The 24,463-nt window shown below is 36.1% G+C and overlaps 4 protein-coding genes across 6 annotated transcripts; 2 read left to right on the top strand and 2 right to left on the bottom strand.

Annotated features, from left to right (window-relative positions):
* The first annotated feature begins 6,366 nt into the window (after window positions 1–6,366).
* On the top strand, window positions 6,367–10,912 carry LOC114533470 (glutarate-semialdehyde dehydrogenase-like). Its single transcript, XM_028554990.1, has 10 exons — window positions 6,367–6,755; window positions 7,352–7,435; window positions 7,644–7,814; window positions 8,140–8,256; window positions 8,541–8,684; window positions 8,975–9,118; window positions 9,545–9,700; window positions 9,960–10,129; window positions 10,334–10,392; window positions 10,679–10,912. Exons 1-10 carry the CDS (start codon window positions 6,525–6,527, stop codon window positions 10,888–10,890), a joined length of 1,488 nt encoding a protein of 495 aa, XP_028410791.1. The 5' UTR covers window positions 6,367–6,524; the 3' UTR covers window positions 10,891–10,912.
* A 706-nt stretch (window positions 10,913–11,618) lies between these two features.
* Window positions 11,619–15,964, bottom strand: LOC114533494 (transmembrane protein 43-like). Its single transcript, XM_028555024.1, has 12 exons — window positions 15,941–15,964; window positions 14,457–14,534; window positions 14,118–14,252; window positions 13,912–14,006; window positions 13,596–13,648; window positions 13,461–13,530; window positions 13,174–13,244; window positions 12,909–13,042; window positions 12,693–12,770; window positions 12,504–12,605; window positions 12,309–12,426; window positions 11,619–11,841 (listed from the first exon to the last, which is right to left on the bottom strand). The coding sequence occupies exons 1-12, from the start codon at window positions 15,962–15,964 to the stop codon at window positions 11,630–11,632; spliced, it is 1,170 nt and encodes a 389-aa protein (XP_028410825.1). The 3' UTR covers window positions 11,619–11,629.
* A 134-nt stretch (window positions 15,965–16,098) lies between these two features.
* LOC114533472 (general transcription factor 3C polypeptide 6-like) lies at window positions 16,099–18,478 on the top strand. 3 transcript variants are annotated; one of them, XM_028554992.1, is made up of 7 exons: window positions 16,099–16,396; window positions 16,475–16,578; window positions 17,064–17,147; window positions 17,307–17,370; window positions 17,542–17,577; window positions 17,688–17,807; window positions 17,914–18,478. In XM_028554992.1, exons 2-7 carry the CDS (start codon window positions 16,534–16,536, stop codon window positions 18,009–18,011), a joined length of 447 nt encoding a protein of 148 aa, XP_028410793.1. In that variant the 5' UTR covers window positions 16,099–16,396; window positions 16,475–16,533; the 3' UTR covers window positions 18,012–18,478. The 3 variants fall into 3 exon arrangements, 1 of the variants encoding a protein (XP_028410793.1); XR_003688063.1 differs by lacking the exons at window positions 16,099–16,396; window positions 16,475–16,578 and adding exons at window positions 16,644–16,694; window positions 16,787–16,886; XR_003688062.1 differs by lacking the exons at window positions 16,099–16,396; window positions 16,475–16,578 and adding an exon at window positions 16,701–16,886.
* LOC114533471 lies at window positions 18,404–22,699 on the bottom strand. Its single transcript, XM_028554991.1, has 3 exons — window positions 22,675–22,699; window positions 19,527–19,854; window positions 18,404–19,254 (listed from the first exon to the last, which is right to left on the bottom strand). The coding sequence occupies exons 1-3, from the start codon at window positions 22,695–22,697 to the stop codon at window positions 18,421–18,423; spliced, it is 1,185 nt and encodes a 394-aa protein (XP_028410792.1). The 5' UTR covers window positions 22,698–22,699; the 3' UTR covers window positions 18,404–18,420.
* Between the last annotated feature and the right edge of the window lie 1,764 nt (window positions 22,700–24,463).

The raw sequence follows: 24,463 nt of genomic DNA, 5'->3' as shown, positions 1-24,463 counted from the left end.
TATACAGCGTGGAAGAATTGGAGGGCAAGAATTAAATGTCTGTATGCTCTACCTGAAACAAGATTACAAGATTAACCTCTATGGATCGGGGTACCTTTCTCGTTGTGGCATTACTCCTACATCCGAGCCAGCGTCGTGCCATCCATATTATTCTGTTTTTGGAAATTACGGTGGTGATAATGCGTGTTTCGAAAAAAACCATGAATGTTTGACTAATAACGAATCTACGACTCAGTTATGGTTTGGGCACTAAAGTCAGAGCCTCTGTGTTAAAATCACTGTTTGACAATTCTCTCGTTGAACGTTAAGCCCGGTTTCCCCTGGGCGAATTTATCCGCACGAATAGATAAAAAGCAGGAAGCGTTTCTACTTTTTCGCGGCGAATTTTTTCGCAAACCAATCACATCACCGGATTTCAGATATCGCTTCGCGTCGCGCGAATGAATTCGCCTGGTGGAAAATGGGCTTTACTCGTGACCGTTGCTTTCCACACGACGTTCTGTGGAAGCAGATTCCGCATGTTGCTGTGGAAAAGAGTATAAAATTATGCAGCCGTATATAGTCCTAAGCTCACTCCTATATAGCGCTGTAATTGTTAGTGCTCTTATATCCCATCACACAAAAACCTCCCATATAGAATATTACGAACGACGTATCCAAATCGTGATTTTCTAATAGAGTATTCGCGTATTTCAGCATAATTCCGGTATTTTTACAACCATTAGAGTATTCAGCATCCGTTCAGGTTTAGGCGGAATACGTTAATAAGTGTCCTCAGAAATGCAGAAAATCAAGTCATGCACAGAGACTAAAAAATATACAAATATTTTTGAGGGAGCACTCCAGAATCTCTCCAACTACCAACGTCTTTAAATTGCCACTCTGCGATATTATTATGTTCAAGAAATAGCCTACAATTCTTTTAGTTCTTTCCCAAGGCAAATATTTCAGTTTAATTTAAAGTCAGCCTTGCAAATTTTGACTTGCTTTATTACCTACTTTATGAGGTATTACCTAGTTTACCTACTTTATGAGGTATCATGCACGAAAGTAAGGGGAATGATATTTCCGTGCTCCTAAAGCCTGGTTCTCATGTGTCGTAATTCATCAACGTTGTTCTACGATCAACTGAGAGTAACCAATGAAGTAAAAAATTTACTCATCAACAAGACACCCGGTAGGCGGTAACTCCGGCTATGTATACGATAAATACATTGCACTTAAACTGAGCTATATTGATACATTGTAAATACGCGACTGTATGTCCGCCGTGGCGAGACTAAGCCTGCAACACACAAAAAATAATAATCGCGAAACATACACCTGACAACCACAGTATAGCCCGACTAATAACCACCGACAATAGAAATCGCGGATGAATGGCGATATATGCATGAAGACCAGGCCTAAATTAGAAAGCGAAAAGAAAGGTTTTGCATTTACTCAAAAGTTATAGAGAACAATACAACAGAACATGAAGAGTGTTGAATGAAAATTGAAGCTAACCAAGGCCGTAATTTTATATAGCTCAGTCTTCTCTAAGCCTAAGAGTTCAGTGTTTTCTGTATAGTATTCATCTACTTCAGTCCTCAGAATTTTTTTGCACAAATATATAGCAGGAAAAATGGACCGTCTTACGTGGACTATATAGCTGGCTTGGCTTAACATAAATTAAGATTGACATGCACATATATGCATGCAGATGAATGCATGCAGTATCTATATATTCATAATAACTTAAATTAAAATCTCTTGGAGTAATTTACAGATCGCATTATTTATATTCCGTATAAAACTAATTTATCCTTATTATATTATTGTCGCCAATCCTCGATTGCTCTGTTTTTGCATGCGACTTTAAACCCGCAGGCTACACTTTTAATATATTGGGCTACCGCATGCACCTCTTGTTTTTTAAGGGTATAATATAACGTAACAGTTACATCTACATTTAGTAATTTTCAATTACGATGCCTTAAATTGCCTTTTTAATACGACGGATGTCGATTGAAAATTACAATACCAGGTGACTAACAGAAATAGCCCCATTTTAATTAGCGAACATCAAACAATTTACAATTTTGTATAAGTTTTGTATGAACGATATATGCATTTAATTTGATCATATTCCAAATAACATTTGATGTTGTAGTATGGATATATGAATAGTTTTATGGTACACGTAATAAGGCGTGATTAGCATGATTTATGAGTTTGCCATGCATCACGCTATCACGCCATCAGTATGACTGTGTTCCTAGCTTGTGGTTTCTTAAACTCTAGGCCGAAACTTCACCAGCTTAATATTTCACCGGAATTAATAAGTTTGTAAAATTTCTGTCCTAACTGACTTTGTTAAAACAATAATGTAAGATGGACATATAGACATAGTTATTGTCGTTGCACATGAAAATAAATATTTAATCCTTTAAACGGCGCAAATTTGAAGAGAACAATTTTGTATATTTTAATTATTCTTCATATCAACTTCCCACGCATGGGGCCGACTGATTATCACTGACAGTGGCAGTGGTGATATATATATCTTTATACGAATTTCATTTCAGTGTGTCCGGCTAATATTAGGAGCATGCAGAATTCTACTTTGAATGCTCTATAACTCAAACACTTCAGTTTCAATTTAAAAAAAATATTAAGTGCACTGGAATATGAATTTGGGAAATAATATGTACCTGACCAAAAGATATTGGAGGTAGGAGTTTAAATTTTTCAACGTAAAATGTATAAATATATATTTGCACACGCATTGAAAAACATACGCATTGAAAAACATTTGCTTAATAATATATACTAATTTCAAACGTCCGATCATAGTTTTGACATATTTTCCATTGCTTATAAAAACTGAGGGGTGTATTGCCAAAATTTTTACAAAGGGGGGCTCTGGGATATATGTTATTAAAGTAAAAGGAAAGTCGAACATTATACTAGAATGCCGGTTTCTAAAACTTTAATACAAAACTTTAATACAAACGTTGTATTAAACAATTCAAGTGGCTATAGAACTTCTATATAAAACTGTATTAAAACGTTTGGTAAAGATTGTCTGGACGGAGTTTAAACTAGAAAGTGACGTTTTCAGTCGTTTTGCCTTCGTGTATGTGTTGCGGCGCATCTGTGTTTTGTTATTAAGGAGCCAATTTGGCGCTGAGATTCTACGTTCCATTTTGGTAGATTAAGATCATAAATTACTTACAATGAACGGTTAAAAAATTGAAGCCATGAAATCCTGAAAGGGGAGCTTGACATTGAATTTTAACAAGGTGGGCTGAGTCCCCCAGATTCCCCCCTCCAATACACTATAGTCTATACAGTTACTCTTGTAGTTTTTCAATTTTTTACAAATTTTCATATATTTCAGTTACTATTTACTAGTCGCTGTCATTATGGCGTCTGTGATATTCAAAGACAAATGCCTGACAGCAGCACAATTCACAATTAAAGCAGAAAAAAACAAGGGGTTTAAAAATGATTCCTGTCTTATTGAAACGTTCGAGGTTAAAAGTGGAGACATGGCAGATTGTTTGAGCCTCTGTCTTAAGGACTGCCGATGTCAGTCGTTTCAAATTTGTCAAAATACAAAATGTCAACTGTGTTCAAGTCACAAGGAGGAAAACAGTTCACTTCTGCAAGACCAAGATGGCTGCATCTATTCTGTGTTCGAGATGCAAAACTTTACAGAGACGTTTACGTTTCAGGTAAAGGTGGTCAAATCATTTTTAATGTGACGACAACAAAAACCTATATTCAGCTATACAGTAGAAGTTGTTTTAGTATAAAGCTAGGCTAGGCCTTGGCTCGTAATGGGAAGGGGCTGTAGCATAGTTCAGTTAACTGTTTATGCGTGAAATAACCTTGTTAAAAAACCTCTTGATGAAAAACCATTTTGATTTTTGGTGCCTTATTGGCAAGGCAATATATTTTTTGTAAGAATTAGTTTTGCGGGTTCTATTGCAGCTACCATAATATTTTTAATGTACTTTATAGAAACTGGAAAACCAGTGTTCAGGCATCAGTTGTTATATGAAATACAACTGTTGTCAACAATCAGAAATTTGTCCAAAAAACAAAATATGCAAACCAAGTTACTCTCTCCAACAGCCCTGGAAACGTTTTACGTGCGAATGTCAGAGTGGTTTCCATGGATACAAATGTGACCAACCAAACACGTTGTGTCCAGATGGTTACCATGGTGACAACTGTAGTGAACTCATCAAATCGTGCCAAGGGTATGCCAATAGTTCTCGGATATCGGGCATGTATAAAGTACTGGGTTCTGACAAGTCAGTGTATGAAGTATATTGTCATTTTGATTCTGATGGCGCTTGGACTCTGGTGCAATCTTTCAGCTTGGCAAATGGATCTGTTGGCACCAAATTTACTCAATTTCGAAAACCGATATCGTCCGATACTCCTGTCAGCGAAAACAACCTTGTTTGGACGGGGTATCGCCTTCGAAAAGCTAGGATGCAATCTATTAAAGAACATTCTGCTCTTCTGCGGTTCACCTGTGACTATGTGAAAACGCGTAAAGTAGAAGAATCTGATTATCTTCAAATATCGTTTCAAGATATAACGGAGGATATTTTTGTTTTGCATGGAACCTCTGATACGCCTATACAACGCGGCATAATTGGAGGACAGAAATTACGCGAAAAATGTAATGTTGACCTGGGTCAACACCACACCAGTAACCTGTATGTGTCACAGTACCTTTATACTTGTGGTATTACTCCACTGTCCAAATCAGCATCTTGTTATTACAACTCATATTATTCAGTTTTTGGCAATTACGATACTGCTCATACTTGTTTTGAACAAAACCATCAATGTGTGAATAATCCCGAATCTACAACTCAACTATGGTTTTATTAAATTCTGCATGGGGCAGCATAGGGCTGAGTATAGTGAATCTCTTAACAATCAAATTACAAGTTTCACGTAAATTTCGCACAAGTTATTTTACCTTAACCGCAACATTTTTATATAACCAGTGTGACGAGCCACTTATGCTTCGCTTATGCTTAGTTCACCATAAGTTTAAAATTAAAAACCAAATTAATTTAAAGACACATACTGAAGTTTGCATGGTTGCGAAAATGTAGACAATATAGCCTAATAAAGCTAGAAAATTTTGTATTACTTTTGATCACTTGCGAAAAAGCGATACTTCTTTTGAGAAGGATACCTCTTTCGAGATCAATTTCTTTCACGTTTGTAGTTTGTACTTAGATTTTTCAACTTTCAAAAAGGAAATTTTCTCATTCACTGACTGGGGGGAGGATTTCGTCCCCTGGTGTAAAATGCTTTGGATAGTTGATGGCCTTAAAACTCATGAAAAGTACAAGATAAGCGTCAATCTGTTTTAGATTGGTGGGAATGGTGACAAATAAGTAATTGTGTTGTTATTATTATCATTCATTTGACAATTGTCTGTAGCGACCTAAAGTTCGTCCTTTTTAGAGAAAAGATTTTTCGTTACATTTGCTTTTTCATGCACTGCAAATTGTAGCAATAAATGAATAATATACCAACTATCTTTATTCAAAGCGAAAATAAGAAATTTTCACTACGTTTAGTCTGTTTAGGATTTAATAGGACGTTCGGTATTACACATAAATAAATGATCTGAAAATTAACGGTTTTTAATTTTAACATGTCCTTTGAAGTTAAGTAGAAAATATTATTAATAAAAAAATGCGGATAAAGTTAATCATAAGGTAGCTTCAGCCAAGTCTTGATTTCGGCGTCTTTGCCTTTGGCGTCTTGATTGAGACGCGCCTAAAATATCATCACATTCGCTTGCATAATGGCTTAATGCATATTCAAATCAGTCTGCAAAAAGGTGGCCGGTTGTGTGAAAGCCGGATGTTATTTACCGGATAGTGTTTTTTCAATCGCTCTTAAAATAGCCCGTTGTTGGCTGAAACTTGGATTAAACCTTAAATTGAGGATCCTCTTTAATAATTGTTGCCTTGTTGGTTCCTAAGCTGAAATCCTATTGATTTTCAAGCATTTTTAGAAAGGTTGAAAAAATCACTATCCGATCGATGGATAGCGCTATCCAGCCTTCGTACAACAAGACTTGTTCGCACTGTTTGATATATGCTGTCGACCAATATATATAGGACAATTTTTTGAATCGTCCAACTTGTAACTTGTTACAAGGCTATCCCAACAAGTCCAGCTTCAAAATAACTAAGTTCTAAGCCTAGAAGAAAATGTTTGAGATTTCATTTTATTACAACAACATTTCCGACATTTTATGTACTTTGTTATTGTAACTTTACCATGGCAAGCAGTAACTTGAAATCGAGGCAGGCATGTTCCTGTTGTTCTTGTGATTGTCACGAGGTCACACGATCACGGAAAATTCGGAATTGCAACTTGCAAGAGCGCAGTTATAGTACCAAACTAACCAAAGTTAGCACATTCGTTTATATAGTCAGTACTGTACCTTCGAGTACTGAGCCCTCTTAGGTAGACATAAACGTCTCATTACAATGTCGTATTCTAGAGCTTTGTCATCTAAAACGTTGCCATTCTTGGAGAAACAACTTGCGTATATTGGTGGCGAGTGGTGCAAAGCGGCAGATAATGCGACTTTTGAAGTAAAAAATCCTGCCAATGGCGAAGTGCTTGGAAGTGTGGCCAATGTCGGTAAAGCTGAGGCTCAAGAAGCTGTGTCGAAAGCCAGTAATGCGTATCATACTTGGAAAAAAACAACAGTGAAGGTTTGAGTTGATATTTTAACTTCTGTTGTTATAATAATAATATTAATAATAAAGATAATAAAGATTTATTAGCATATTCCACAAAGTGGCTCTTCTTTAATACAAGTATAACTAACTATAACTATATGTATATATACAATTTAATAGACTAAACGCATGGATTGACTTTACTAAACAGTGAGTTTTTCTGCCGCTGTATTGTTAAAATGAGCCTTAGCTAATCTTATAAAACTAGAATAATTATCACATTATTTGACATCCTCTGACATCTTGTGTTCATTTGATGAACGGAGTGTCCTGTTCCGTGAATATGTTTCAAGTTTCAAATATGTTAAGTAGGAAGGCCACTGTATCACGACTATAGTAGGAAAGGAGACCTGTCTGTGCATCACTTGTTTTATTTCCATCAAAGTACATGTAAGCTCCTATCAGCCTTATCTGGTCTTGGGACCATAAATTAAATGTCATGTATACATAATCGTTGATTACACAGAATTTTACAGTAATTTTTTTGTCATTTGTCACAAATTTTTATTACATTGTAGATAGATCATGCAAGGAATAGTGAATGAGAATAGTATTTTGTTACTCTGTAGGAAAGATGTTTGCTGATGAAAAAATGGTACAGATTACTTATGGAGAATATAGAAGATATTGCTAAGCTAATAACATTGGAAGCAGTATGTTGAAAACTTGTTACCATATTTTAAGATAAATCTTTATGGTTTATTTTAAAATATGCTAGTTTGGATATTTTAAAAGGCGATACGCCTTATACATTTTGGTGATTTTGTTTTGTTACATGCAGTCCCTATAAAGTTTATAGCAAGGTCATGATCTTGGTGAATTTTAATAGCATATATTAGGCTCACAATGTTTTCATATTAGGGTAAACCTGTTGCACAAGCTCGTGGTGAAATTGCTTATGGAGGTTCATTCATTGACTGGTTTGCTGAAGAAGCGAAAAGAACATATGGTGATATTATTCCAACCCATGTTGCTGGACGAAGACTTCTTGTGGTCAAGGAAGCCTGTGGAGTGGCTGCATTATGGGTGCCGGTAAGCATGAAGGTCTTCAACATATGATAGGTAATCCATCCAGTATCTTGCTTTATACCTAACCTTCTCTATATTATAACCTTGCACATCTCCTCTATGCCACACCCCTTTCTATTAACCTTTCTATTCGATCTACATTATAAAGGTCCTGTCTTGTATGCTCCTGTCTAATAAGCCCTTTTCTATGACACCAACACCTTAACTAATCCTTTTCCATCTTGCTTTCTCATTTTATGAGGCTCCTCTGTACTTAGCTTCATTTGTTTACCCTTTCTCTACCGATTGCTTTCTAACACCAGATTACAGAATCATATCTCCATTGTAGTGGAATTTTCCATTAGCAATGTTAACCCGTAAAGCAGCTCCTGCATTAGCAGCTGGTTGTACAGTGATTTGTAAACCATCCGAGGACACCCCATTTACAGCTTTGGCACTTGCACAGGTACAGTAGTGTTTTATACACAAGCTTTTGTTTGAATAGGTGATTCTCTCTGTGTGAGAGAATTTTGCTGTTTCCTTTATTGTATATTTGTCTAAGATATATATTCCTCTCTTCAAATTCTCACTGAAATTAAATAATTTGAAGTATAGGAAAACTGGAAAACATTTTCAAACAGTAAAGAAAATAATGAAAAGAATATAATGGGTCATCACACACATGCATAAGGGTGAAAGATTTAAACTGTATTGATGCAATAGATTGAAGTTATTTGCCAATTATTTTAGTTGGCAGAGGAAGCAGGTATCCCACCTGGTGTGTTCAACGTTCTGCCTTGTTCGCGTAGCAATGCACCAGAAGTAACTGATGTAATCATGAACAGTGCCCTGGTAACAAATTTCTCATTTACAGGATCAACAGAAACTGGACAGGTTAGAAGTACATATTTCAAATATATCAGAGCACAGTCAATGCAGTGCTCTCTAAATGCATGTTAACAGCTGTTTAGGAAAACAAATTATTACCCGCACGCCAATTGGATTTATGCCTAATCTCTCACAAGTATATACACAAGTATATCTGTAGCTTAGTTGTAAGAGCACTGCTCTGAAATTGCACAGATGTCATGGTTGCATTTTGACTATGATCCAGATAATATTGTCTTAATGTGTTTATATCTCTGTTGCCCTAAACCACTATCAACATGTTTTTTTGTGTTCAGCTGATGTTGGAGAAATGTGCAAAAACTGTTAAGAAGACATCAATGGAACTGGGAGGAAATGCTGCCTTCATTGTGTTTGATAGTGCTGATGTTGAGGCTGCAGCAAGGAATGCTGCTGCATCAAAATTTAGAAACAGTGGACAGGTACAGTATATACATGTTGAAAAACTATGTGTGGTATATTTGTGGTGTATGTCTGTAGATATGGTGTGATAATGTATGCAATATATATGGTATACATATAGTATACATATAGTATATGTGTGCTGTAAGGTATACAGTATGTATGTGTGGTTTAATATATGTAGGTATGTTACAGTATGGTATAATATATATTTATTGTACATACTGTGTAATAAATGTGTCCTGTATGTATGGCCTTATATTGTAAATGTATGGTACTGTTTTATGTAATACGTGGTTCTAACAGTGAGCTATAACAGACTTATTTTTTTGCCCAAGTACGGTCTTATAGCAAGACTTTTTTTGGTGTCAAAACCCTCGACTACACCATTTGTTGGGTGTGATTGGTATTCTGCGTAAAGAGTTCATGTGTTTTGTAATCCTCAGGCTTGTGTGGCAACAAACAGAATATTTGTTCACGATACCGTATACGAAGAATTCGTTGGGAAATTTGTAGAAAACGTAAAAAAGTTGGTGGTTGCAAATGGAATGGACGAGGACTCGGATGTTGGTCCTTTGATTAATGCTAAGGCTATTGAAAAAGTAATGTAAATAAATAGAAAGGGTGGAAAGTTACTCGGTTTGGCTGGTTTTTAGGCAGTCTACACGCACATAGTTTAGAGCATAGTTTTCCAGCGTTTTTAAAATCGTTTTAGTCTTATATCAGTTCAGTGGGTCAACATGGCTCCGCTAAAGAGTGTATAGGTTTTCTTACACAAACTTCCTTACCCTTGTCCTTACCTATACCTATACCTATACGAATATACATAGATAGAAAAAGTATCTTCTCTTTCTATTACAGGTAGAACGCCATGTGAGCGAGGCAATACAGCTTGGTGCAAAAGTTGTGTGTGGAGGAAAGAAGAGTAATTTAGGTGGATCATTCTTTGAGCCAACTGTACTAGCGGATGCTACTAATGATATGTCTGTAAGTCAAGAGGAGACATTTGGACCAATAGCTCCCGTTATTAGGTATGTTGGTTACCATTTTACGATCTTGCCCGATAGGCCTCATAAGATAGCCAGGTCTGCCAGGATAGGCCCGATCAATGGTTAAGCTGAGCGAGCACAAGTAAACATGGAGGGGTGGAGAGGAAGGTTGTCACCATTGTCACATCACTTTATTCTGAAATTCTGGAAAGACGTAAAATGAGGTAGCTAAATTTCAATTCATAGGTTTAAAACGGAAGAAGAGGCAATCAAAATGGCAAACGGTACAAAATTTGGCCTTGCAGGTATAGTTTATAGTCATTTTAATGATCATTTCGTTTCTCCACTGGGATATCCAATCCCCAAAGGCCCCTTGGTCTCCCTGAGACGAGAGGAATCTTATTACCGGCACGTGACATGTCACACAAGAAAATCACAATGAAAATCCACCGTGTTACCACTCCACGTCTGTTTTTTCCGATTCGCACAATAACAAGAGACTGAGTTGAGTGTAACAACCCCCCTGGGTATGAAGTAGCATGCTGTAATGCTTTTTTTAACGTATTTTTGTATTTTATCTATATTTTTCAGGGTATGTATTTACTCAAAACATTAGCCAAGCGTGGCGAGTCATGGAGGCATTGGAGGTGGGGATGGTAGGTGTAAACGAAGGATTGATAAGTACAGAAGGAGCTTTATTTGGAGGAGTAAAACAATCTGGTTTAGGACGTGAGGGATCAAAATATGGCATCGAAGAGTTTATTGAGACCAAGTACGTTTGCCTAGGAGGAATTAGTCCTTAATATATAAAAATTGCAAGATCGGATTGATTTAAAAAATAATTTCACAATACAAACCTTCATAGTGTAAGAATACTCTTTTTTCCCACTTTATAAAAGTACACCGGCAATGCCAATGTTTTGATAGCTTAAAGCTTGTTAATAAATTGAGAACGAAGTATTAAATACTAAATTTACAACAATTTTTTTTATAAATATCGCACGTATATTGCTTAATAATAGTATAATGACATACAGTCCGGAAACTAGTGCAGTAAATTTCTAGATATTTTCAAGGATGCATGCTGAGAATTGAAAAAATAAACTCCTTGATATAATGCATAGTAAAAAAGAAAACTTGTCGTAAGGTAAAAATTGTACGAAGTACTGGCATAATAAAATATTAAGACATGGCTTTATTCTGGAAGAGTTCTGCCGAACAGATTTGAAAATTGTTGCGGCGGAAATGCAAAGTCAGGCGTAGACAATGTTTCGTTACATTAGTGGGATTCAAAATAAAATTCATTTTAGTTCATCAACTCCTGCATAGTATTAGCTGATGTCGGCGTTGAAGAATTGACGTTGTAGTCTTGTAGATCTTAAGATCTCTATTGGCAAAAAGGAAGTGGTGACGTATATCATGATATCATCCGTCCTGTAGTTTGAAGATCAAACGACAAGACAAACTAAAACTATAGTAAGAAGATTAATACTGGCTAATTGACATTGAAAAATAATTTTCAGTGGAGGTATATTGTTCAGCTTAAAACTTCTCAGACTTCTTCTCAGACTTTGCTTTGAACCTTGATAAAATGAATGGTACAGCGGCAGCTGCCAGTAAAGCACAGCCAAGCATAGGGCGGAATCTTATCCAGCCAATAGCAATAACAACCAATGAGAATGACGTTGCCATAGCGACACAGGCTAAGGTAACGCCAAGTCCAATGATATCACGAACGATTGGGATCCAAGATACTAAACAAAAAAGTTTATTGTATTCTCATACGGCATTGCTCGATACTAAACAAAAAAGTTTATTATATTCTCATACAGCATTGCTCAGTGTATCAGTGTGAACTGTTTATTAGTGTGAACTCGGTGAGTATCCCGAAAGCATAAGCCGTTTATGGTGTTGGAAACAAGCTATTTAGGAACCGACAAGCCCAAACATGGCATGTGCATGTAAATTCAGCTTTTGCATTGGTGTAAATCATGACTAAGGCTAAGGCCCCGTTTCCACTTAGCCATATACAAGTGTATCAACTTTGTTCAGGTCGTTTTGTTTTAACGTATCTAGCGGAACGCACAAAATGTAATCTTTGCCACAGGTAGATATTTTGGAAAGAAAACTCTCAACCATCCGCGAAATATTTGCCGGTTACACTTGTATCCCGATATGTGGACACACAGTGGAAACGGGGCCTAAAGTAACCAGTTATTACCTAATGTTGTTAGGATACTTGTCATCATGATAAATCCCAGGAAAAACATTAGCCAACCAACACCACGCAGGAGCCATGTCATTGTCACGTTCGATGCATGCTCAGCTTCAAATATTGCCTAGAGATAAATTGAACGGTTATTAATCTGCTTATTTTTCTCTTGTTGATAACCTAACGATTTTATTACATATTCACCTTTGCAGACAACTTTCCAGGGTAGAGTAATTCCAATGGATAACCAGAATCAGTTTCGTAGGCTCCTAACTTATGTCCAGTTTGTTTGGCAACTATGCTCACCTGAATATGGAACCAAGTAAGTGATAATGACTGTATATAAATATATAATATAGAAAACAGCATGTACACATTTGGTTGAAATCTTACAGTCATAGGTTCACCATGTGGCGTGCCTGCCTTTCCACAGTATCCTGCATAACTGAAGCTCACCTTTAGGTCACCAATCTGCAAAAGAACAAAAACGGTTGCTGCGTTACCAAATTGCATGGTCTTAAAAAACTTTTGAAACAAGACTTTTATTTTTGCGAGTTGTGGAAAGAAAGGAACTGAAGCTAACGACGTGAAGTTAACAAACTATATCACCTCTGGTCTCATAGGATCTCGGGAATGATACAATATCCCATCGCGCAACTTGGGCGGACGTAACTGTTTGTCATGGGTCGCTGGTATCTCATTAAGGCGAAATGGCTTGAAATTATTTACTCCGTTTACAAGCCCTAAAGACAACAAGATGTAGAATTGAGAAGAAACGAATGGAATAGAGATGATCGAGATAATTTTTCTTCAAAACATATTCTCGACAAATTTCATGACTGGGAAACTTCTAATTCTTTCGCTCTGAACTAACCTTCAGAAAGTTCAAATGCCCCAAGGTAAACATGATCAACTTCGTATAGTTTAGATGTGATTATCATAGAACTAGTTGGAAGAGGAACATACAGGTTATAAACTGGTGGATGGATCGTAGACGTATTTATTATTCGAAAAAGGCTTGCTAGATAGCCAGTGGTCATCGTGTATATATAGCAAAAAGATGGTTGGTGTAGTTGCTGTGCACAAACATAGACTCAACTAGGAAAGGTGCTTATAGGTTGGCAGAAACAACGACTCGTATAGTTCATAGCATACAAATACCTTGGGTTCTCATGAAGGTGACTTCTATCAAATAGTGCACTATTTACCAGACCCGATCGCCATTCTTTTTCTAAAGAAACCTCTCAGTGAGTGGTACAGAATAACAGCGGTCAGAGGCTCTTTCTAATATAATACTAACTGTATGAAATGTTGTTTCCACTCTTGTTTCCCCTCCCTCTTGGATTTTCCTGTTAAATATTTAAAAAAAGAAAAACGTCCCACTTTAAGCCACAAATCTGGATTAGTTTAGACGTCGGATGTTTAACAGGGAACAAAACCTTCAAGCAATCTTTAGCGTTTGTCTTTAGCGTATAAATGGCGTACGGGGTGAAGGGGCCGCTGCGCCTCCCTTGATGGCACAGAAATGGCGGGAAGTCGTCGTTAATTGGCACGTTGCTACACTGTTGTGCATTTCAAAATTATAATTGAATTTTTGCAACAATGCCTTTACCTTTCACTTTTATGTTCAACCCACTGAAACATTTCAACTTGTCTTTTCAGCTTCACAGCTTTCATCGCAACCATATATTCTGGGTCTGATACAACCTTAATTAAAAAAGAACACGCAACTTGGTTGAGGCTCGTCATACAAGATTCTGATAAAGGTAGTGCACATTGCCTTGGGTACGGTCGTTGTTAAGACTTGAATACGCTCACTTGATCAGTTTGCAGAACCCCTGTTACGTGAATCAGTTTTCCATCTTCTGTTCTGCTAATCTGTCGAGGATTGTCGACATGGATGACGTATTTTAGACCTTCGTCCAACGCTGCGGCCGTTTTCACCGCACGACCCTAGAAAAGTATAGAGTAACATATTCTGAAAAAGAAAGAACAATCGAGGTTCCACGTTTGATTTTTTACATTGAGGAGAATACTATACTCACTAGACTGAGGCTTGACTGATGTTTAGTACAGCCGAAAGTTTAATTTAGGGCACTTCATCTTAAACGCCGCTTTGCACAAGGAAAGGGCAATGTTACTTACTGGTCGACTTACCTCGTTCCAGTAAAGAAGCGGAAAGGCACCAAGGACTATAAAAACCCCCAACACTGCTGCACAAATACTGCTTTCACTCTACAAGGATCACGATGGATTGCGTGTGTAGCTTACTCTAGTATGTCGATCTGGACTGTGGCCATAGTCTATGTCAGAAGAACGACCAGCCTACAAATCAAAATTCACATGCGTTGTCATCAGCAGTGACTTGTGTGGACGAAGTTAGTTTCTCCTGGAATTCAAAATGATTTTTTTTCCAATTTGGACTTGAGAAGACCTTAAGAAAATTCATAATGGTTTGGAAGACCGAAGACGTCTGACTAACCTTGTTATTATGCACCTTGCAATTTATGAAGAGAAATTCAAGAGCTATAAGGTGCATTCATTCAAGCAGTGCTGATTAAGTACTGAAATTTGCTTTTGCAATGAAGTAAATTTATTTGCTTATTAGATTTATTTAGCATGATAATTTTTCTTTTAACTATGCAGTGCTTGATTGTGGGTGCCTATTTACTACAGACCTTCTATATGATGATTTTATGAAATGAATATATAATGAAGGGCAATACAAATTATGGGTTTGAGTTCTGTTATCCACCGTAATTATGATAAATAATAAAATATACCTATAGTAAAGATTGGTCAGAAGGGTCAAGTACAGTTTTTTGTATCCAATCATATCCTTTTTAGTAAAATTTGTCATCCATTATTATCAGATAGTAATAAATACAATTACCAATATATTACCTCATTGTACGTATATACATCATTTCTTGAAAAATTCCGAAACATATTCCACATTCTATTCATAACTTGTTAACATGAAACATTTTTGATATTTTTATATTTTATTTTAGTCTTTTAAGTAGTAATATATAGTAACAATCAAGAAAAAACAAGAATATACCACAGCAGCAGGTCTGCAATAAGCGTAGGTGGCCAATGTGTAATGGAGCAGGTCAACATTCAAATAGTCATGTACAATAAAATAGTAAGGTTAAATATCAACCAAAATAAACCTTTTTTGAAAAAGGAATTTTTTGGGCTTGTTGTAAAGGCTAAACATTCCCTAATTGACACAATAGTAAATAAACAATCTATACAATTATGTACATAAGTCATGATATGATTTTTGGAAATTGATGATAAATATGCTTACTCTGAAGAACAAAAGCACTTCAAAACTAACAGCAATGAATTTGACTTTTATTATAATATTAAGATACTTACTGGGGCACAATTTTCGCCTAGCTAGCTAAAGCCTAAATGTACTAAATTGCCAGCGGAAAAGGTTTGATTTATCTCAATTAGCTTTGATTAAAATATATACACAAATTTTCGAATACGTATTTCAACTGTATAGACCCATATAAAGTGTGTTTAAACTTTAAAGGGGTTCACCAAAATTTAGTAAAAAATATTTATTAACAAATCAGAAGTCAGAACGCTTGCAATCAGTTCTGGAACTTGGTCATTGAACTTACATGACTAGAACCTCCACGATACATGATTTGAAGACAAAATCCTCTTCTAATATTGCAATATAAAAAATTCGCCTGGGTTGCCTCCTAAATATTGTAGTGTTCTTCACCTTATGTAATATAACAGGTGAATAAATAATGTTTATCCTGCCAAAATAATTTGTAACAATTGTAACATTTTGTCACAATTTTGAAGACTTCCGCCTACATATGCTTCCGCTCAATCAACTCTAAATTTCCAGAGTATTTCCGGCCATGAAGCTCGCAAGCTCACCAAAAACCGTTGCCTGTTTAGGCTGTTTTTTAGTATCAGTATCCTGGTTTGGGATTGTTTCGTGTTTCTTATTCTGTGGTATAATCAAAAGCGATAAACAATAAAAAATAACAAATTAAAAGTCTATATTGTTTCAATTATCTCCGAAATTTCCCGCAAGTTTCCAGCAGAATTCTACAAAAATGGTCAGTGGCTGCGAACGTTGATTGAAGGATATAGTTTAGCGCACGTGCTCTTTGTTTTGTATATTTTTACAATTTTAGAACTGTTTTTGCAATTTTTGTAAAATAAAACCACTAGAAGTGAGAAATCTTAGAAAAATATGAATGCAGATGGTGAAGAAAATGACGAGGAATGGGAGGAGGAGGTATTTTTTTATTTCAGATTGTCACGTTATTAATATCTTAGCTGGGAGCCTGGGCCTGCTGGCTACTGGGGTAATGACTAATGAGTGTAGTTTAATGTAGCTTAGGAACAAGATGGGTAAGTTCCAGAAAAATTATATTCAGGGACTCTCAACTCCTGGACGATTCAACAGGATTGGAATTGCTACACAATTTTTACTGACCTTCTAGGCTGTGTTCTGGAACCCACATTCTTGACAATGCATTTCCAAGTTAACCATGATAAACATACAGCCCTTCAAACTTTAGTTGTGACCAAAAAATATGTGGGGTAAGGTTGTCTAACACAAAATTGAATTAAGGGTCACTGAAATGCTATTTGCAACAATTTCAATAGCCACTCAGTCAACATAATTCTAAATGCACAAAAAATGTCTAAATATCTTAGAAGCAACACTTTTGGAGTGTATGGAATATAAGACTGTAGCACAAAGTATTTTTTACTCAGGAGCAGCTGGTGGTTGTTCATCTCTCTGGCATAATTGACAATGAATATTTGAAAAAGTGCAATGCAGCAAACTGTAAAGTCTTGGTAAGTACTAGTACTATTGTTCTGTTTTTTGCTCACATTATCTCTTTCAAATCAAATTCTCTATATTTAGATGCCAAATTATTATTGCATTGTTTCAACATTATGCAATTTTCAGTTGGTAAGATCTTATCATGTTGTTTCATTGGCATGATTTTGTAGGGTATTGATACAGATGAACCTGCAATGCAGATAGATAGAATGGTTTTCAGTGGAAGTTACAATGGTAATGCCTATGTGTATGGAAATCGTTAATTTATTTCAACCTTGGCTTATGTAGCTTTATTAGTCAAATCTATATTTAGGTAGCTTATAAGAGCTTATATTTAGGTATTTCAGTAAAATTATGTTGTATTATTTTGACTTACTAATGACAGAATGTTTTGATTGTGTTTAGAATCTATTGGCACAAACATTATTTTTGAAGAAAACTGTAAGCGTTAAATCTCTGTTATAGGAAGTTAAATATGTAAAGTTATTTAAATATGAATTTAGAGTTATGTACTAAACTTTTTGTGTATCAAGTTGCCCTGACTTTTTCAGGTGAAATGGTGCATGGTGAGACTGAAAAGAATTCAAAATACATGTGTCATACCACCAAAAACCTTGACATGATTCGAGTGTTTTTGAAGAATACCCAAAATGAAAAAAATTCTGAATTGGGTACTGTATGCTAGTATATAGCCATGTCAGTTATATCACAATCATACTGTTCCAGGTGAGATATTCAAAATGCCACTTTTTTATCCTGTTTATTTTTCTGGTGCAGGAGAAGAATCTGGAGAAATAAAAGCCACACATGGCACAGAGGAGGAAAGAACTCAGGACATGATAGGATCACAAGAACATAGCTCGATTTTGGAGTGATCCTCATATATGTCAATAAGAAATCAACTAGTACTTGTGAATACATGGATTTTAGCGGATCACTAGTGGTACATCAGTATATACCCAGGTGTGTGGCAGCGTGACCAGATCTGATAAATTTTATAACCATATACGGTTGGCCGGGTTGGATGCACAAATTTATACTGGGAAGGGAAAGCCTAACTAGATTTGAGCAGCTATATTGTTTTAAAATTATTCATATATGGTCACACTGCTATGTGGACACGAGGTTTGAGTTGGCTGAGTAAATATGGATGAAATCACATGCATGTTGAATATTGCCCAGTGAAATGAGATGCACGCTGCATGCGTGCACTAGAAAAGTATACTAGTTAATACTGAAAAGTAGTTACATATAGTTATGTTGCTAAACACATCTCTGAAAACTTCAATTCCTAAGTTGTCCAAACCATAGTTGTGTTGTAGAATTTACATTTTGGGAGCAACGATGAGTTTCCATCAAACAACCCGCGTCAGGAAAGTAGCTAAAATAATAAAATTTGTCGCAGCCACTTGGGTTTGTAGGATTAAACACACAATTTTCTTTGCTTTCCAGATGTACATGTAAGCCGCTGTCACTCTGGTGAAGCTTTACTTTACATCCCGTTAAACTTTTTTCATTAATCCTACCCTCGAAAGTTAACACTTCCTTGTTTGGATTTTTTGTTGTGATATCTTTATTTTTAAGGTCATCGAGTGATATTTGAAGATAATCCAAACTGTTGACTTCGTCTTCCTTCTTGTAGTCACAAGTGAACGCGATATAATTTGAATCCAGATTAATCGACTGCATTCGTGCTTTGCTGAGTCGATAACCGCTCCATTGTAGTTCATTTTCACTGACAGGATGGTCTGCACTTAATTTTTCTTGAAAAACGCTATTTGTGACTGCTCGCCGTGCGAAGCTAAACGACTGCACCAGCGTCCAAGCACGGCCATCAGAATCAAAATGACAGTATACTTCATACAATGAATTGCTAGAATCAAACACTTTATACATGCCTGATTGTCGGGGGCGATCCAAATACCCGGCACACGATCTGATTGTCTGGTCACAGTTGTCTCCATTGTAGCCAACTTGGCATTCGCAGGTGAATCGTTTCCAGGGTTGTTCAGTGGAGTTCTGTGGTTTGCATATTTTCTTGCCTGGACAGAGCTCTGATCGTTGACAACAGTTGTATTTCATATAACAACTCAATCCAGTGCATTGATCGTCGAATTCCTGAGGTTGGAAGGGTAGATATTTATTAGTAGTGGTTTTGGTGGTGATTATATAGTTATGAAAACTTCTTTCTTTTATCTCCCATTATAATTATTTTAGGCAGATTACATCACTGCGCAAGTAAGCGCAAACAACGGTAAGATTTAGTAAAAGTAACCGATTGTTTTAAAAAACCTCCAGTTGGCGAAGAATAACACTCGTTCCGAACATAGGGAAAACACCTATATAAGAACGAGGTTAGAAAAGTGGTGGTAGTTTGTGATTTGAGTTACCTGGAACTGAAAAACGTCCATTAAATGTCTTAAATCGTAAACAGCATAGACGCAGCCATCTTGATCATGAAGCAATGAACTGTTTTCTTCTTTGTGACTTGAACATAGTTGACATTCTGTATTTTGGCAAATTTGAAACGACTGACATCGACAGTCCTCAAGACAGTGGCTCAAACAATCTGCTATGTTTTCCTTATTTATCTCGAACTTTTTAATTAGACAGGATTCGTCGAATGCCTTATTTCTCTCAGCTTTTATAGTGAGTTGGGGCTCCCCGTTGAACATGGATGTGGTGTGCGCGAGTGTTGACAACATGACAGTGACTAAACTATAAAGTAAAAATGGTCGACAATTAGCATACTAAAGACCCCGATGGCCGTTCTGCTTTTGCTTGTGTTGTTAACGGGCAAGTTTTCCTTCACAAATCTTCTTGACCAACTCACTTGCTCGTGTGTCTGGGCTATGGCGAACAAATTTTCCTTGCAAAGTTTTATTTGCTCGTGTTTACGCAAGAAATATGACAAGTTTTACGATAATATGAGCGATGATAAAATGAGTATACCACCGAACTTCAAAACATACAAAAAATGATAAAATTTCATAAACCCGCTCGATTGGCTCAAATATATTGTTGCGCAAGTTTTCCTTTAAAAATTTTCTTGATTGGCTGTACACACGAGCATTTTTCCTTGTTGAAAAGCTGCTGACATGACTAACTTTTGAGGTTTGAACAAAGCTCCTTGTCAAGGAAAACTTGTCAACTTTTTCGCGTACACACGAGCAGGTAAAATTTGGCCGCATGAAAACTTGTCAAGGAAAACTTGCCCGTCTGTACGGGGCTTAAGAGATTGCGCTAAGCTACGGGCATGGGTTTATTAGCAATGTCATCTTCATGCTGTCCGAAGAAGGTCTATATAATATAATAATAATAACTATTTACAATTATACGGGTTGACTTCTTCAGAAGTTATTTTCTGGTATCAATGAAGGACCTGTGTTACTGTATGAGAAGCCATTTACTGTCATCAGATCTCGTTTTCATTAGTTTTAATTTATTTCAGTTCTTATGCTTCTGAAAACGCCGCGTTGTCGCTTTGCGTCTAGTTTGTGTCGACCTTTATTCTTATCAGTTCGCAAAAGAGGGGGCCTAAAAGTGATCAGCATGTAGTAATTCGTTAAACAAAAAAAAGGCTGCTACAAAACAATTCATACAATTTCGCAAGATAAGTCTAACATGACTTTGATCGCACACATGCAGAGTTTCTTCATATTATTATTAAACTCTGACACTTTAAATGGTTAAAGTGTTATCGTAAATTAATTCGCTGATGTCCTACCTCAAACCTCTTGCGAACATTATCTTATTTCCTGCATCGAAATTACTTCTTAACTCGCGTGTTAATATGTTGTTTTTCTTGATACCAGCTGTTGCCGTTCGCGTACCTTTCAACGTGACGAAATTATGTTATGGCTCAGTGTCCATCTGGCGTTACACGTAGGTCGCGTTTTAGGCCAAGGAGAGTTCATTATTCAAAAATGACCAATTTTAACCATGCATGCACGCACGCATTATCCAAAATAGTGAGTTTCAATTGGTATTCACGAATATAGACACGAAGTCACAAACACATGCAAGTCAGTCGAATCACTAGCTTTTGCATGCCATCTGGCTTTAAATTCTTTCTTTTATCATAAGAGGGGGCCCGGGTATTTTTCTCTATGTCTGTGTTTGTCGCGTAATATGTGCTCAAAATGTTATAGCGGCATCCAACAATACTAAAATTTTATGCATTAAAAATCTACAGCGTAAAAATGAAGATATTTCTTGGGTATACGCCGAAAAGAAAATGCATCACACTTGATTAAAAGCTGTTTTTTATTTATTTTAGTGCTAATTGCGTTGTCATTTATGAAACAATAATTAATGAAACTCTCCATTAATAATTTAAACACCTAAGGCTAAGCTTTCGATATGCCTTATGAGAGACTGCACGCAGTTCTTGGCTTATGGAAGTGGCATACCGTTCATCTGACGATGAATGACTGAATGACTTTGTAATTTAGCCGGATATTTGGACTGAGAAGTCTGTTAAAAGCCACTCTTAAATGTCTGTTAGAAGCCATTTCACTTTCATAGTTTTAAGTATATTTCATTTTTTTGCTATGAGAACAAAAAATTAAGACCAACTTTCTCAAGGTTATGAGGCTCCTGAAATGGTCGTTTTATAATACTCTTTACTGCCATACTATTTACATTTACAATTATTTATTAATGTATATTTATTTAACGAGCAACTATAGTGAAACTTTTGAAACTGAAGACTAAATTCCTACTTTCCTTTAGGCCTTTTGCAGGCACTTATATGAGATTGATTATAGCTAGTGCAGGCGGTAATTTTAAATCTATTCCAAACTAAAGTTTTTTTCACAAATGTGTTGGTAGTATGAGTAAGTGCCGGTGTAACACAAAAACGAGTCCGATGAGCCAAACAATAAACAAAGAAGTTTACTGAGGAGCAAAACGTAATTATTTGAATTTCATATACAAAGTTGTCAAATATTTTTCAGTACTTTGGCAACAACAGAACTAGGATTAAGACATTCAAATTATTCACTTATATATAGTCGATAGGAAAAAACCCATTTAGAAATCAGTACAAAATCAAGTAATAAAACAGACGATGCATGATATCTGGAAATATATCCATCACGGCTGTCACATCTAATGCATTTCAGATGCTTGAAATGGAAAACATTGGTTCTTCCATAGTAGGAAGCCAACTAAAAACAGCTAAGGTTTGCTGATACAACCAAATTGAAAGAAGGTACCCTGGGATTAACTGCAGAAAAAGGTTCCACGGTAAAACTTATGTGACACACAAGAATTCATCACCACGCATAACTAAGAGAAGGCCGTTTTTTAATAGGAAAGAGCTGTCCACAATGAAATCATTTATTCTCACGGTGCATCGGAGCTGCTGTAAGCGAACTTACAAGGAAGTTTGAGGAAGATTGAAAAACAGAATCACATTATGGCACGTTCTTCAAGGACAAGGAGATCAATCATTACTCGAGGCACACTATTTCTACATAGGAAACTCGAATCATTATTGATTCGTCAATGCTATATCATATAGAGCGCACCCACCTTATAAGTTCTTTGGACAACATTATCTTTGCCTCTCAAATTACTTATGACTTGCAGTTGCAGTGTCTTGACGAAAGCTGCTGCATGTGTACTTACTTGGTATAACTATAAGTCTAAGACTAAGTTCTTCAACGTCACGCTAGCATGCAGTAAAGCTTTTTTAATATTATTATTTGACGTTTTTATGCTAAATAGCGTTTAATGTATTATTGAAAAACTAATTGCGCATATATCCGTAAAATAGCGTTTTTTTATTCACGATTCACGTCGAAAGATCCTGGGCACGAAAGTTTCAAAATCTCACCTGCGGAAAATCTAGCAGATTTCATGATTCCGCTGAGCTTATATTGAAATTGCACTACAATGTAAAGCACTATAGCCTACAGTGCAATGTACTTCTCTTGATCTCTTCAGACAGCATTAAGACTGAAATGTTTGCATTTATGTCATTGGCGTCATAGTTACATTATAAATAAACAATAACCAAGTTGAGCAGCTGGTCCAGTTAAAAATTGGTTAAGTACAGCTGGGTCTTTGCTGTAATTGAGACTTGTAGATTTGAGTCTAGCGTAAAATATTATCGAAACGATGTTTCAACTCCCTTGGCTCAGACATCCGTGTTTGTATTATAGACATCCTGATTCTCTAAAGAAAGACGTAAAAGATGAGAGGAAAAATAGAAATTCAAACTTTTTTCACCTTATTGTAGATACAAAAATTATATTTGACAATACCTCTCGTGTTGAGCGGTATTTGGGGAATGTACCCACATGGTCGTGCAGTTCAGCTCAATTAGCCTTTCTCACGATGACGAATATGCCGCCATTTTTGGAGTACTTTTTTCAAAAACCGTGAGCGTAAGACTTGGTAACGGCGACTGTCTTTAATTTTAGGCTGAATTTATTCTTCAAATGGTCTGTTTATTAAAAAAAAAAATGCTTTTGATGTTTAAACATAATTTTTAAACCCATTTCAGAAAATTGAAAGTACCCCAAAACGTCATCGTGAGAAAGGCTAATTCAAGACGGTGTAAAAATTAGAAACAGTACGAAACCTAAGGCCGTGCTACACGACGCAATTTTTCTTGCAACTTGCAATGCAATTGTAGTTTTGAGTTTTGAGGGATGTAAATTAGTGAAGAATCTTCAAATGTAAGTGTAAGAAACGCCATGGATTGTAATAAAGACAAATTAAGTTCGGTAGATGCCAAATTTACATCTCTCAATTCACTTTTGATGGATGTTTTAAAGTCTGTAGACTTGCAAAGTATATGAGCAGCAAAATCCAACAAAATTGGATCTTCTGAACAGACCTTAACAGGGCCTTTACTGACAAGATTTTTTTGGCTACGGTGGTGGTCGGACTATGTCCCAGTCTTAACAGGAAAAAAGGGCAACATATTTCTAATTACTTTGAGATACACTATGATATTCAAAGATATTTATTCATTTTAATGTCAAAGACTTATATAATATTAAAACGTGCATAGACGGCACTCGGGCTTTTAATTAAATTATTAATTAAATAGATAATTTTTAATTAAAGTCAGTTCAATGTAATTATACTAATTAAATACTACTTTGATGTGATTAAGCATCGTCTGTTTGAAGCTTGGGTGATGTTCGCAAAATTTTTTTAGGGAAAATCTGAATACGCAATACGTAGTTCCTTCGTTTTGGGGATAAGATTTTTCACAAAATCTCATATTTTCACACGTACTAATACACTGCAATACTCCGAGTATAAAAGCCTCAAAATCTCTTTTGAAAACAGGACTAGACATTTCCAG

This window comes from Dendronephthya gigantea, unplaced genomic scaffold (assembly GCF_004324835.1).
Source record: "Dendronephthya gigantea isolate DGI-Jeju-01 unplaced genomic scaffold, DenGig_1.0 000092F, whole genome shotgun sequence".
Classification (NCBI taxonomy): Eukaryota; Metazoa; Cnidaria; class Anthozoa; order Malacalcyonacea; family Nephtheidae; genus Dendronephthya; species Dendronephthya gigantea.
Note: the sequence above shows the minus strand (reverse complement) of the source record. Positions and strands in the feature narration are given on the sequence as shown.

Coding starts and splice junctions, on each gene's coding strand:
- LOC114533472 (XM_028554992.1), top strand. CDS start 16,534: ATGAATGCAGATGGTGAAGAAAATGACGAGGAATGGGAGGAGGAG. Junction 17,578..17,687: donor CATTATTTTTGAAGAAAACT/GTAAGCGTTAAA, acceptor TGACTTTTTCAG/GTGAAATGGTGCATGGTGAG. Junction 17,808..17,913: donor TGAAAAAAATTCTGAATTGG/GTACTGTATGCT, acceptor TTTCTGGTGCAG/GAGAAGAATCTGGAGAAATA.
- LOC114533494 (XM_028555024.1), bottom strand. CDS start 15,964: ATGTATCGTGGAGGTTCTAGTCAT. Junction 12,771..12,908: donor GAGATCCTATGAGACCAGAG/GTGATATAGTTT, acceptor GTTCTTTTGCAG/ATTGGTGACCTAAAGGTGAG. Junction 12,427..12,503: donor CTGGAAAGTTGTCTGCAAAG/GTGAATATGTAA, acceptor ATTTATCTCTAG/GCAATATTTGAAGCTGAGCA.
- LOC114533470 (XM_028554990.1), top strand. CDS start 6,525: ATGTCGTATTCTAGAGCTTTGTCATCTAAAACGTTGCCATTCTTGGAG. Junction 9,119..9,544: donor AATTTAGAAACAGTGGACAG/GTACAGTATATA, acceptor TGTAATCCTCAG/GCTTGTGTGGCAACAAACAG. Junction 10,393..10,678: donor TACAAAATTTGGCCTTGCAG/GTATAGTTTATA, acceptor TATATTTTTCAG/GGTATGTATTTACTCAAAAC.
- LOC114533471 (XM_028554991.1), bottom strand. CDS start 22,697: ATGTTGTCCAAAGAACTTATAAG. Junction 19,855..22,674: donor TTGTCCAAAGAACTTATAAG/GTGGGTGCGCTC, acceptor TTTACTTTATAG/TTTAGTCACTGTCATGTTGT. Junction 19,255..19,526: donor TGGACGTTTTTCAGTTCCAG/GTAACTCAAATC, acceptor TTCCAACCTCAG/GAATTCGACGATCAATGCAC.